The sequence below is a fragment of the Manduca sexta genome, chromosome 20 (genome assembly GCF_014839805.1).
Source record: "Manduca sexta isolate Smith_Timp_Sample1 chromosome 20, JHU_Msex_v1.0, whole genome shotgun sequence".
NCBI classification, from domain to species: Eukaryota; Metazoa; Arthropoda; class Insecta; order Lepidoptera; family Sphingidae; genus Manduca; species Manduca sexta.
Genome location: NC_051134.1, coordinates 5449600 through 5462531, shown reverse-complemented (window position 1 = coordinate 5462531; position 12932 = coordinate 5449600). Strand labels below are relative to the sequence as shown.

At 35.1% G+C, this 12932-nt stretch overlaps 2 protein-coding genes across 2 annotated transcripts; one reads left to right on the top strand and one right to left on the bottom strand.

The window, feature by feature from the left end:
* Positions 1-204: 204 nt before the first annotated feature.
* LOC115443526 (WAP four-disulfide core domain protein 12) lies at positions 205-1637 on the bottom strand. Its single transcript, XM_030168965.2, has 3 exons — positions 1515-1637; positions 1076-1132; positions 205-435 (listed from the first exon to the last, which is right to left on the bottom strand). Exons 1-3 carry the CDS (start codon positions 1543-1545, stop codon positions 290-292), a joined length of 234 nt encoding a protein of 77 aa, XP_030024825.1. The 5' UTR covers positions 1546-1637; the 3' UTR covers positions 205-289.
* Positions 1638-7008: 5371 nt separating this feature from the next.
* LOC115443506 lies at positions 7009-9748 on the top strand. Its single transcript, XM_030168941.2, has 4 exons — positions 7009-7127; positions 7663-7713; positions 8130-8386; positions 9369-9748. The coding sequence occupies exons 1-4, from the start codon at positions 7100-7102 to the stop codon at positions 9540-9542; spliced, it is 510 nt and encodes a 169-aa protein (XP_030024801.2). The 5' UTR covers positions 7009-7099; the 3' UTR covers positions 9543-9748.
* The last annotated feature ends 3184 nt before the right edge of the window (positions 9749-12932 follow it).

Sequence of the window (12932 nt, the reverse complement as noted above, 5' to 3'; positions counted from 1 at the left end):
GTGTGTAATGGATATCTCAGTAGTAAAAATTGCGTTCATTATTAGTTGTGTATTCATCTGCCAAGTTTGGAATTTGCCGCCCTCTGAATTCGCTGCCCGGGACATGGGCCCCGGCTTGCATCCCGTAGATCCGGGGCATGCGCCGTCGTATCAAAATAACTTAACACATATAACTATAGATCGATTATCAAATAAAACAGCGCGTAATATCAATATATTTATTATAACGAATTATAATCCAAAGACAATTTTCATAAGATTTGTTTGTTTTTTCTGTGCCAGGATTCGTTTAGTTAAAATCTGGATCAACACAATGATGCGCACAACCGAAGAGGCAGCATTTGCGGTCGTCGGGGCAGTCAGAGTCTCTAAAGCAGGTGTTCGTGCAAATTGATGCCCAACCCTCGTCAGAGGGGCAATTTCCAGGCTTTGCAGCTGAAACAAATACAACATTAAAACTTGGATCTAGAATTCCATTTAGATGATACCACACCGAAAAATGTTTGTGCAGTTGGCTATTTGACGGTTTTCGGAAAATTAATTTACAAATTAATAATATCAGCCCTGGCCCCGTATTATATACTTGACCACAGCTGAGCACGGGCCTCCTCTACTACTGAGAGGGATTAGGCCTTAGTCCACCACGCGGGCCTAGTGCGGATTGGTAGACTTCACACACCTTCGAAATTCCTATAGAGAACTTCTCAGATGTGCAGGTTTCCTCACGATGTTTTCCTTCACCGTTGAAGCGAACGATAAATTCACAAAGAATACACACATGATTTTAGAAAAGTCAGAGGTGTGTGCCCTTGGGATTTGAACCTGCGGACATTCGTCTCGGCAGTCCGTTCCACATCCAACTAGGCTATCGCCGCTTTCATATTTCAATTTACAAATTACGATGTTCATTTATCTAATAACTGTCTTTTACCATTTACAATTATCTTTATAATAAAAATAAACACAATTTTATCATCGATTTGAAATATCGGGGCAGCCCAGGGTCCCTGATGGGGAAGCCGCCTTGACATCCATTTGAAAGTAAAAATAGCAAAATAAAAAAAAAACAACTTACAGCGAGCCAGGACGTCATCGTTGGGCATGGATGCTACCATTGCAACGACGAATGAAGCTGAAAAAAAGCAAAACATTGTCGAAAATAATTCAAAAACAATAATAATAATAATAATAATTAACACGCTATATTCTGTTTTATGAGCTATCAGTTAAGAGAAAACAGATAACTGAAACGAAGATAGGACAGGGGAAGAAAAGGAGGATCTGGGATCATAGACAATTACAAAGCATGGAGAACAATAATCTTGCCAAGAAGAGAGGAAGCGTATGGCCCTCGTCAAAGGATCTCACCTATTAACTTCTTAATAGCCACCTAAGCGATGGCGGCTACTACCCAGTTTTCGTTTATTAAATTATTGATAAGTGCGAAGATGTTTCTACAAATTCGTAATGAAAACCTGATGAATATACTATAGAATGATTAAAAAAATACTTACCGAGGAAGAAGATGAGAAAGTAGCGAGACATGTTTGCAGTTAGTGAGTTCACTACGTCATTAGAGAACGTAATAAAAATTTAATAAATTCGGGTGTTTATATAGGGTTTCCGTGTTTACTTTATCAATATCACCCGTTCACTTAATTATTAAGATAATAATTATCGATCAATTATCATTTTCATATGTTCTAATTGAAATAGTTATCGCTGTCTCTTTCTTTTAAGTTTTTCAGCTTGCACTGGCGAAAGATGAAATTTTCTGAAAGGGAACTGGACTCAACATAATGGTACTAATATATAGGTACATGAAGTACGTCTGCAAATCGTTCTGATCATGATTAGATTCTACATAAAGAGAAGCCGGCAGGAATCGGGTTGTATGGATTCTTTGCCACTGTCAGTTTGACTATTACGTCAGCTGGCTGGGAGACCGGGGTTAGTCGGACTAAATATAAAGATTTAGCCAGCGATGCCAGCAAAACATATTTAACCATTGCAAGCAGTCGTGCCTGACGCTAGAAACTATCGAAATCTATCGAAAGTAGCTATGATAACATAATTTCGAGTGCACCGAGCTCTGTTCTGTCAGATTGTTTGTTTAACCAAACCAGACGGTTTGGTCAAATAACCTCGATAACGACTCCGTGGATTGATAAAATTGAACATTCTTGAAAAATTAGTAATTACACAATAAATATACTTATATTACTTTAATGCTTCGGTCGCGGAATCGTATTGCGTGCAATATACCATCACCGTTCGGATGAAGTGATATTACTCAGTATTAACCCGAAGTCCGATATTTGTGCCCGATATTATGCTGATAGGCTCACCTCTCATCATTTGATGGGACAGAATACACAATGCGAAAGTAGCCTAGTGGGTGTATTGTTTGCACATATTCCTACGTCTTTGAAATTAAGGACATCAACATGTTTGTTTCTTTAGTTAGAGCATTTCTTCAAAATGGTTTTACTCTTAGCATATTTATACAGATTTGAACCTTTTTATACTTACTTTAATGTTGAACCTAGACAAAAGAGATATTATGTTTGTAGTTATATTCTATCTATGGACAAGCTCTGATGTGGTTGGTACATTAAAAGCTACCCCAATAAAATGTTCAAAGGCCATCTCGACGCCTTTATTTTCTTCCCAATGAGGAAAAACCACAATGTTTATATAAAAACTTAGTCCAACATCCCCGGTATTCCCGCTTGTCTATAATGCAAAGATGATTGAAATATAAGATAAGGTCTGCAATTAAATTTACATATCTTTAAGTACATTTATTTTCTTTATTCGCTAAATAACTACTTGACGTAGATAAAAGTGTTTTTCCTTTAATTATAGATTATGCGGCGCCGCGCACACAGATCATAATACTGAACAATTTATTTTTTTAATTGAAATATACTACATGATTGGGTCATCTTAACAGTTGTAGATCAATGAGTCGGGAATATACTGACAGTTGCTTCCAAGATGACGGTGAAATTAATCAAATCCGACTAAGCTTCAATTAATGAAATTGAATATCTCTCGTTTGTGAGCAAATCGTGTGCATGCGCAGTAATTTTCTGTTTTAATTAAATTTTATAAGTTTTTACTCGTAAAATATTAATGAATATCATTGTTCCCGCAACAGAAATCTGGATCATTGATATCTTCAGAGAAGTATTGAGTATCTGTATGGCGTAGGTGATAAGGCTTTTATAATATAGTGCGAAAATGCATCAGGTATGTACCAGAAGTGAAGGGTCCATATAATCCGATTCTTGTCGGCTTTCCTAGAACGACTTGCAGAGCGCATTTATGCATATTTTGGTACTTGTATGTTGGGTCGCCTTTTCACCTTTCACCACTGATATACCGATATCTTTGCAGAAGTATTAATATTGCTAGATGATGTATTCTGATGTGCCGACAGCCATCACTACATAGTATAAAACAAAGTCGCTTTCTCTGTCCCTATGGCCTTTTGTATGCTTAAATCTTTAAAACTACGCAACGGATTTTGATGCGGTTTTTTTAATAGATAGAGTGATTCAAGAGGAGGGTTTATATGTATAATAACATCCATTAAATAGTGGAGAAATACTGTTATTATGTTATGTTATACCCGTGCGAAGCCAGAGCGGTCCGCTATGTTTTTATGTACAACGTTCACAGTTTTTCTGTAGTGTATTTAGTATCAGCATTGCACCCGTGCGAAGCCGGGGCGGGTCGCTAGTTATGTATAATTTTGTCGCTATGCACCAGTGTGTAGAGCCTGTTGTGTTTTAGTTAAAGGAGTATTATACCTCCTTTTATGTATTATGCATAGTTTTTACAAGCATTAAACTATCGTGCGTTTAATGAAAAAAAAAAAAAATACTTTTCTCTGCACTATTTATGGGCGGCATTGCGATTTACCTCAAGTGAGTTTTATTCGATACATTGGCACTATGATTCCCATCCTAAAATACTTAGCTATTACGCGTAGGTAATTCAAACATTCATAGAACCGGAGAATAATACGTAGATCTCTCTAGTCTCTTCGTATCGACCACTAAGGTATAGATCATTTTATTCATTATTTTCCTTAATCGCTTACAGTGTGCGCGAGCGGCAAGTGCACGCACACTACCATGGACAGCGTCGAAGCTGTGGCTTGGATCAGACCTCTTACCCGCGACACCTCGCAACACCAGTCCCCCCCTCTTAAAAGCGTTTCTTTGTGAATACGCCCTATAAGTATTAATTTATAAATAGAGTAATCTATATATATAAAAATGAATTGCTGTTCGTTAGTCTCGCTAAAACTCGAGAACGGCTGAACGGATTTATCTTATCTTGGTCTTGAATTATTCGTGGAGGTCTAGGGAAGATTTAAAAGGTGAGAAAAATTCGAATAATTGCCGGGAAAATCCTCAAAACAGCATTTTTCTATTTCCCATACAAACGTTTTCTAAATAAAATGGAGAGTCAATTTGTAATTTATTACCGCTGCATAAAGTTCAAATTCGCGTGCGCGTTGGAGGGTCTAATATCGCGTTCTGAAACTCAACAAAAGTGAAAGTGAATCGCGAACGCGACAAAATTGCATAGTCTCAAAATACATAGTACATAAATAGTGGTCGGCTTCGAGAAACTCAATTTTAGCTAACTTCAGTTGTTAATATAATATATAACTCAAAGGTGACTGACAGTGATATATCAAGGAACAGCCCAAACCATTGGACGGATCGGGCTAAGACTTTACATGCATAAAGCTACTATGACGTAGGCATCCCCTAAGAAAGGATTTTGATAAATTCTACCCTTAAGGGGATAAAATAGGGGATGAAAGTTTGTATAAATGTTCTTAGATTTTCGACTGATTGAACTGAAATTATAGATTGGGGATAAAATTAGTTTGAACCTATAAGTACCGGGAAAATATGTAGCAAGACTTTTATCAAATAGTGGAATTTTATCCTGGAAAACACCTTCACGCGGGCGAAGCCGCGAGCAAAAGCTAGTATTATATATATATTTTAAATATATAGATGAAGATGCACCTACCTTGTTTATCTCTGCACCATCTTAAGGTCGACTGGTAGGAAATGCCTTTGGCATTAAGTCCGCCTATATACTTCTCCGTATATAAAGTGTAAAAATAAATAAATAAAAGTATTAAAATTATAGACCATACCTACCTATAAGTATTTGTTTATCACATATAACTTTGTGAGTGTATTTTCCCCAAAGAAATAGGTATCTTATTCGTTAAACAGATCAACAGTCTATGTGTACATAAATTACTTATATTATCAATTTAATTAAGCAACAAATGTTATTTCTTAAATTTTCCTTGTATATTCGTGCAATTTTAAATTAAGTAAATTATAGTTATTATTTCCTTATATTTTGTGTCTGATATTAAAAACGTTCACTGCACCTGATGGTAAGTGAAGTGGGGTTCAATAGAATGTCGACTGACGACAAATGATTACCCCTCGGCAGTCGACACAATTATGCCGGCCTGTTGGAACCGGTTATACACAGGCTGATCCCGGAATGCGACACACTTATGTGAGCCACTATGGCGGGTTTTAACATCTTGTGTACGGTGGTCGCTAACCGGGCGGATATAAATTATATCTTATCAGTAGCATTGCATACCTTCTTTTGCATAACTTTTTAAATTCTTATACGTGTAATCACAAACTAAGAATATAAGTACGTAAAGGTCTACCTTTACGTACTTATATTCTGAAAATTACTGCCTGTGATTAGAGTAGTGTCTACATTACTCTAATCACAGGCAGTAATTTTCACTAAAATACACATTACAATGCTAAAACTGCTAGCTAGCCTAGATAAATACATGAATAAATATACGATAACAATGTTTAATTTTAATTAGGCACCGACTCCAAAATTGGTAACCACCATTGACGTATATTCTATCGAATGTAACCAATGTATGTATAGGTAATTTTAAATATGTTTTTGGGTTTTGAAAGCGTTTCTTTATTTTAAAGTCAGTTAATAAAACACTACATTTTATTATGATTTGTTCGGCAGGGAATTCCCCAGAGGCAAATAATGACAGAAAATAAAAAAAGAGAACAAACACATTTTTGTCTTCTTAGAGGTTTTTTATAGGTGATTATATATTTTTTTTCAAATTAAGTATGTTTTATTTTATGTTTGTTTAATTCTTTATATTGATTTTTAAAACATCGTGAGGGAATCGGCATACCTGAGAAATTCTCTATAAAAATTTGAGGATGTATGTGGTCTACCAATCCGAATCTGCAGTAGTAGGATAGTAAGTATATAATACTGATATTATTATATTATAATTCATTACTTATACATCTTTGTATCAGCTCAAGGGTGCCATGACTTGGAAATACCACCGAAGTAACAGTAACTCTAGTGAGCCCTCAAAAAATTTGTTATATGTTATTTGTTATGCTTAGTTTTCATTCATGTTATATTTTTTTTTTATAAATAGTTACAGTAAGCTTATAGTTGTATATGTTATGTTGTTAATAGTTCCGCCAGTTCAGTGTACCCTATAATGGTTGTTTATGGGTTGTTTCTGAATAAATAAACATTTTATCATATTCATCCATATTCTACTGGTGGTAGGACTCTCATACGTGAGAGTCTGCCTAGGTAGGTACCACCGTAATGTCTATTTCTTCTGCCAAGCAGCAGTGTGTACTTACCGTTGTGTTCCGATTTGAATGACATTATAGCTAATGTAATTACTACTACTGGACATAATGAGACTTAACATCTCACGTCTCGGGATAACGAGTGGAATACCAAACGATACTTTATATTTTAAGGTGTTGGATGGTGTTTCTACTGTTTAAAGGCGGTCGTATCGCTTATCATCAGGCGAACGGCAAGCTCGTCTCGTCATCACAATAAAAGAAAAAAAAAATATGAAAATAATTTTTAGTGGGTGTACCAGCGAGAAAGTGCTCGTGTTGATATAACCGGATGGGAAGAAAGGTTATCGTAAGGTCTTAATTGTCGTTGAAGTTACAGATAATATTATAATAACAGCTGATACTTCAAAGCAATTTGTTCTTTAGTAACCATGGCGCGTTACTTTGCTCTTGTATTTGGTGAGTTATTTTTGTCTATTGTGTTTTTGGTCCAGTGATAGTTGATTATGAAGTGAGAGGTCCTGGTTTCGATTTCCAGCTTGGGAAATGGAGGTTTTCACATGAATTCTTTTGGACGGGACCCGCTAGTGTTTGCTCTCAGATAACCGATTAAACTTAAAAAAGTAATTACAGAACATGCATAAAAAAGTATTCCTAACCCGAATATGCACTTACTGAACAATCAAAGTGTGAGGTAGGCAATATTTTTTGCCATTATTAATTCCATGTCATGGTAACACCGGATGATGGTGTAAGACCGTTTTTCCCGATTACTTCAAACTGTAACTAAAACTAACTCAAGAGTGAATATATGTGATACATTAAACAATGGCACAACAGACTGTGTTGTCCGTTTGATGTAATCTGGAGTTTAATTCATCCATAATTATTTTGACTTATGCCTAATTTTTGTGCAGTTTTTGTTTGAGTACTTCGCAAGTAATAATATAAATGTTTCATTGTCATTTCTAATAGGATTCCTTATGTTTTCCAGTGGTATTACTCTTCGCCCTAGCTGTATGGAGTCCTATCGCAGTGGCGCAAGGTACGTACGAATAAGTCATGTCAAAAAGACCACTCGTTCATTGAATGTTTTTTTATGTTAACATATTATATGGAATAATGATCGATATTGTTTGTTTCATCTTCACCTATTTTAAATAGATGCTATTATAGCGAAATAATAGCCCTGTAGTCTCTCTTATCTCAAATATAATGAAAAAGTTGGTTAGTTCTTAGATTCAATGTAGGTATTTTTAAACTGGTTAATGTTTTGGATGCTGGTGTTGCCTCCTTTCTATAATAGAGTTTATAAATGGTCAAGGGAGTATAAAGTAATATAAAATACAGTATGGACTCTCCAGATATACAATCTCTCTGAATAATATTTTACTAAAATCATCAGGTTCAGCTTTACAGTTAAATTTTCCGTTAATTTACAAAACATATTTAAATTTACAGAAATTGAAGCTAATGAAAAGACACCACGAGAATCAAAAGAAAATGACCACAAAGATGACGCAACGAATAATATATGGAACACATTGTCTATGATCATTGCCACGCCATTCGAACAAATAAAAACAAACAAAGATGAGAATAATACAATTAGCTCTGGCAAAGTGGAGACATTTGGAATTCTATTAACAACTTTTAATGCCACTAATACATTGCCAGCATCAGGAAACGACGTCAGAGACACTAATAAGAAACATGAGGTAAATAATAGTATAACAACTATTATAACCCTTTTGGACGAGTTAGTTTTGACGTCAGTAGACGTCTGATGTACTTACAGTTGGTGGTAGGTTATTTGTCTCTGCACAAATGAGACTACATTAAAAGTGTAAAAGTAAAATCTGCCGTAGTAACTTACGGTAGCGAAGGGCGAAATTTTTCAAAAGGTAACCCAAGGCAAAAAAATTGCCTTAGTTTACATATACCCAATTTAACAGAAAACAAAAACTAAGATAAACGTAAATAAACCTAAAAGGGAAACCGGTAGGAATCGGATTGTATGGACGCTTCGCCACTAGTGGCTTGTGAGTGTGTTACTCGGAGCAGTCTTCGTATATCCAGATACTAAAGAGGCCGGTGAAGCATATTTGTGTCGACTGGGACAATAATCTCACGGCCGTCGACAGTCTATCTGGACTCCACGCCGCTTACCAATTGGTCGAGTGGAGTTACTTTGCTGTGCATTTATTTTAAGCTGATTAATTATTAATTCCTTTCCTCAGCAGCGAAGCCTAGTTGGGTGTGGAACGGACCGCCAAGACGAATGTCCGCAAGTTCAAATCCCAAGGGCACACACCTCTGACTTTCATAAAAAAAAATCATGTGTGTATTCTTTGTGAATTTATCGTTCGCTTTAACGGTGAAGGAAAACATCGTGAGGAAACCTGCACATCTGAGAAGTTCTCTATAAGAATTTCGAAGGTGTGTGAAGCCTACCAATCCGCACTAGGCCAGCGTGGTGGCCTAATCCCTCTCAGTAGTAGAGGAGGCCCGTGTTCAGAAGTGGGCAAGTATATAATACAGGGCTGATATTATTATTCCTCAGCAGTTTTTTTTCCGTCGGTTTAATTAGATATTTTTTATTGAATGACGAAATCGTTTTTTTGGTCTATTTTGAAACTTTTTTTTATTATAATATGTTTATAAGAAATATGAAATGTATCATTCATTTATTAATTGCAGGAAAACGTTGAAGATGAATTTGATTTATATGCAAAAATATTAGCGAAGAAGTTAAAGAAATATCCTGAGAGTATGAGGGTTCGACTCATCTACAAGATTGATGGTCTTCTTCTGAACAATCCGTATCCTGAAATAACAAGCAACGGCTCAACAGAAACACCAAATGTGAACTAAGGTTTTACCAATGCAACTTAATTCTACGTTTATATGTCATTAGGAAGAAGAGAACGAAGCAAGATGACACGGTTGTTGACGACTTATTTTTAAATATATTTATCAAAGACTTATTTCATTCAAAATCCATTGGAAAAATATTTTTAAAATTCACGCAATAATAAATAGGTAAGTTATATAGCTTTGAAAATTAGTGGAAAGAGAAGTTGTCAAATTAAAATATAGTGAAATGTGACGTCATCCAGTGCCACCGGCCATTACGCTACGTGAGTGAGAAAAGGACAGCGCAATAATCCTATCGGGCACCCGCTTTTGCTCACAATATTTGAAACATGAATAACTGTGCTTTATTTTTCAACAAATTTCTATGCTGATTTCACAGAAGAATTTCTTTTTCATATTATTTTCTGTTACATATAATATAATAAACTGAATTAAACATAGGAAATAGAAGAAAAATGAATAATTTGTCCATTCCATATTCCGGAGATATAACCCCATAAAAAATAAACCTGGGCGGCATTTGCAAAGCATTTGACCTATAATATATTGCTATTTATTCTACCTTTTCCACGAATAATTATATTAGTTATGATATTATATCGAATAGTAACAATCAGTAGTTATTGTGAAAATCAAAAGGGAAGCTGGTACTTCTACTTGTGACCTTTACAAGCAAATAATGTAGAAATTTATTTCGTTTGCAAAGGTAAGCCAAGCACATTTTTTTAATAATTATAAACCTTTGGTGACTGTTCAATATAAATTTATAATAATATTAAATAATAAAATCTGTAAGTATATTTTATAACTTTTTATTTTCTATTTTTTCTAATCTGATGAGCCGAAACGATCCTTAATGGTATATATTTAGATTTTAGAGCTAATAGAAGTTTACAAAAAAAAAACCGCTACAAACCATCGACAATGTTATTTTGTTCTTTTTTTTAATTTAATGCCCAGATTCATCTTCACTCTAAAAAGTAGTCAGGTAATGTACACAATGGCTACTGGCAGTTATAGAGTAGAAAAATAAAAATAATAAATTGAGGAAAAATATGGAACTTATTCCTTATACTGACAAAGTTAACTTTAAAACGAAAAGACAAAAGCAAGGCCAAGCTGTTATTGTTTTTAATGTATTTAATAGTGACTAAAATACGTTAATTTTGAAAAATTTACTTAAGTGTTTGGTTAAAAACACGCAAGCGTTCCATTGTAAATATTAACTAAAATAAACACTGTACTGAAAGTAACCATCTGTTCAAAGATGACAAAGCTATAAGGATATTATATTTAAATCGATATTTGGACAAAGAAAGAATGTACAATTAATAACGTCATTATGTTAATATGTTAATGTTATGCATGAAAGCAGTAGAAGATGAACCGACGACATAATTCAGACGGCCGGGAAAGACTGGATGCGAAAAGCCCAAGACCGCACTAGTTAGCGAAATATGGAAGAGGTCTTTACTCAGCACTGGGTAAATGAAGACTGAACAAGAAGAAGAAGAAGAAAAGATTCCATTCATTAAGTAAATTAATGCTTATTTTTAACGCTAAGCAGAAACATGCATTTTGTGAAAATATGGATTTTTGTTTGAGCTACGTGGATGGCGATGTAGTTTGTTTTTGCTGCGACCAATAACAGGTGTGTTGTGTGCAGTCAGTCCTAAAAGTTGGATTTCGCTCTTCATCGGGATCATGATCCTAATGTCCCTCTGTGTCACCGGGATTCATAAATGCCTGTTGGTTGTTTATTGCGTTTTATCTCAAATAATAACCCACCTAACCTCAAACAGAGGCGACTGGATGGAGTTAATGTTGACTTGTCTGTACATGAAAATAGAAGCGGGAGGTTAAATATATAAGAATATTTTTTGTGTCGCTTCTTCATGACATCAAATGCTATTATAATATTTTCTGTTTCTATCCAACTGGTAAATACGGGGAAAAGAGTGAAAGAGACAAAGCAATGCGGCCCACTACTTTAAGATTGTTTACATTGCAAGGGTTCAAAACTATACCGCCCTCACACCCACTGTAACTTCTGTAAGACCAGATCGGTAGTGGCAAGCATTTTACAACGCTAAGTGGTTAAGCTCGGCCGGTACCGGAGAGCATTAATATTAACCTGCAACGAAATTAATGAAATATAAGAATAGGAAGGAGTTAGAAATATATTTTTCACTTCTGCCCATAGCAAAGATGTAGACAAAATTTTGAACTGTGAAAGGTATTTTTTTTATTTGAGTGTTTTATTTACGTCCGTGTATAAATAGTAGAAACACCATCCAATACCTTGAGTTACAAAGTATTGTTTGGTATTCCACTAAACTCGCCATTCTTAGACATGAGATGTTAAGTCTTATTATGTCCAGTAGTTACAGTGGCTACAATGGTCTTCAAATCGGAATACAACAGTGACTATACACTGATGCTTGGCGGCAAATATAGACATTGCGGTTTTAACTACCCAGGCGGACATTCACATATGAGAGACCTACCACCAGCAAATTATTTACTCTTAACGTCAAAGAAAACAAATCAACGAATAAGAGTTGCTCAAGGTATCGATAAGTGCATTGTCCATTTGTCTCTTTATTTCCTCTGTCCATCTCTCTTATCATTCCCAGTAGGATCGACCTATTAAATATGAAGGATTTGGCCTATATGCAAATAAAAATAAACGGCCAGTGCCATCAAAATAACTCAAAAAGCATCCAAACTCGTTCTAGACAGGGTCGCATTCATTCAAAGAGTTTATTATACCCCGAGTGTGCCACTTAAAAAGAATTTAATTAACTACAGCGAGCCGGTGTGGATAAATTAAGTGGAAAATTTTGGCGGAATATTTTTCCGTGCACCTTTTTCGCTCTCGGCCTAATTTGTTAACTGCCGTTGGTTTTGAGAACTTAAAGTAGATAGTGTTCTTTTTAGTGTCAATGTTTTATTTAAATGGTGTTTAGTAGTTAAAGGTAAATAAGTATTAACAAAATTAAACCGCCTTCAAAAACCACTCAAAATAAAAAAATAAAACATATAACAGGTACCAATTTTTGAGTCGAGTTCTGAGGTAACAAACATTAAGAAACAAAAGCATTCACGTCGAATTCATAACCTGCTCCTTTTTTGAAGTCGGTTAAAAAGGTAACCTACAGCATATTGTAAGTACTTATTAATTAATACCTAGTCTATTGATAGCAATCCTTGGTACCTTATTACTACTGAAGTGTAGATATTGTTACTGCTTTATGCTTACCATCGGGTGCAGTTGGATCACTTTATCGTGCAAATATAGAAATATATATAAGAAATAAGGTTTTAAAAGGAAACTATTCGGCTTTTGATATATTGGAAACGAATATTGCCGAGCCGTCGACGCTA

Excerpts from the sequence above, each read along its gene's own strand:
- LOC115443506 (XM_030168941.2), top strand. The coding sequence starts at position 7,100 with ATGGCGCGTTACTTTGCTCTTGTATTTG. Across the intron at positions 7,128-7,662 it reads TTACTTTGCTCTTGTATTTG|TGGTATTACTCTTCGCCCTA; the intron begins GTGAGTTATTTT and ends TATGTTTTCCAG. Across the intron at positions 8,387-9,368 it reads ACACTAATAAGAAACATGAG|GAAAACGTTGAAGATGAATT; the intron begins GTAAATAATAGT and ends TATTAATTGCAG.
- LOC115443526 (XM_030168965.2), bottom strand. The coding sequence starts at position 1,545 with ATGTCTCGCTACTTTCTCATCTTCTTCCTCG. Across the intron at positions 1,133-1,514 it reads CTTTCTCATCTTCTTCCTCG|CTTCATTCGTCGTTGCAATG; the intron begins GTAAGTATTTTT and ends GCTTTTTTTCAG. Across the intron at positions 436-1,075 it reads CGATGACGTCCTGGCTCGCT|CTGCAAAGCCTGGAAATTGC; the intron begins GTAAGTTGTTTT and ends TATTTGTTTCAG.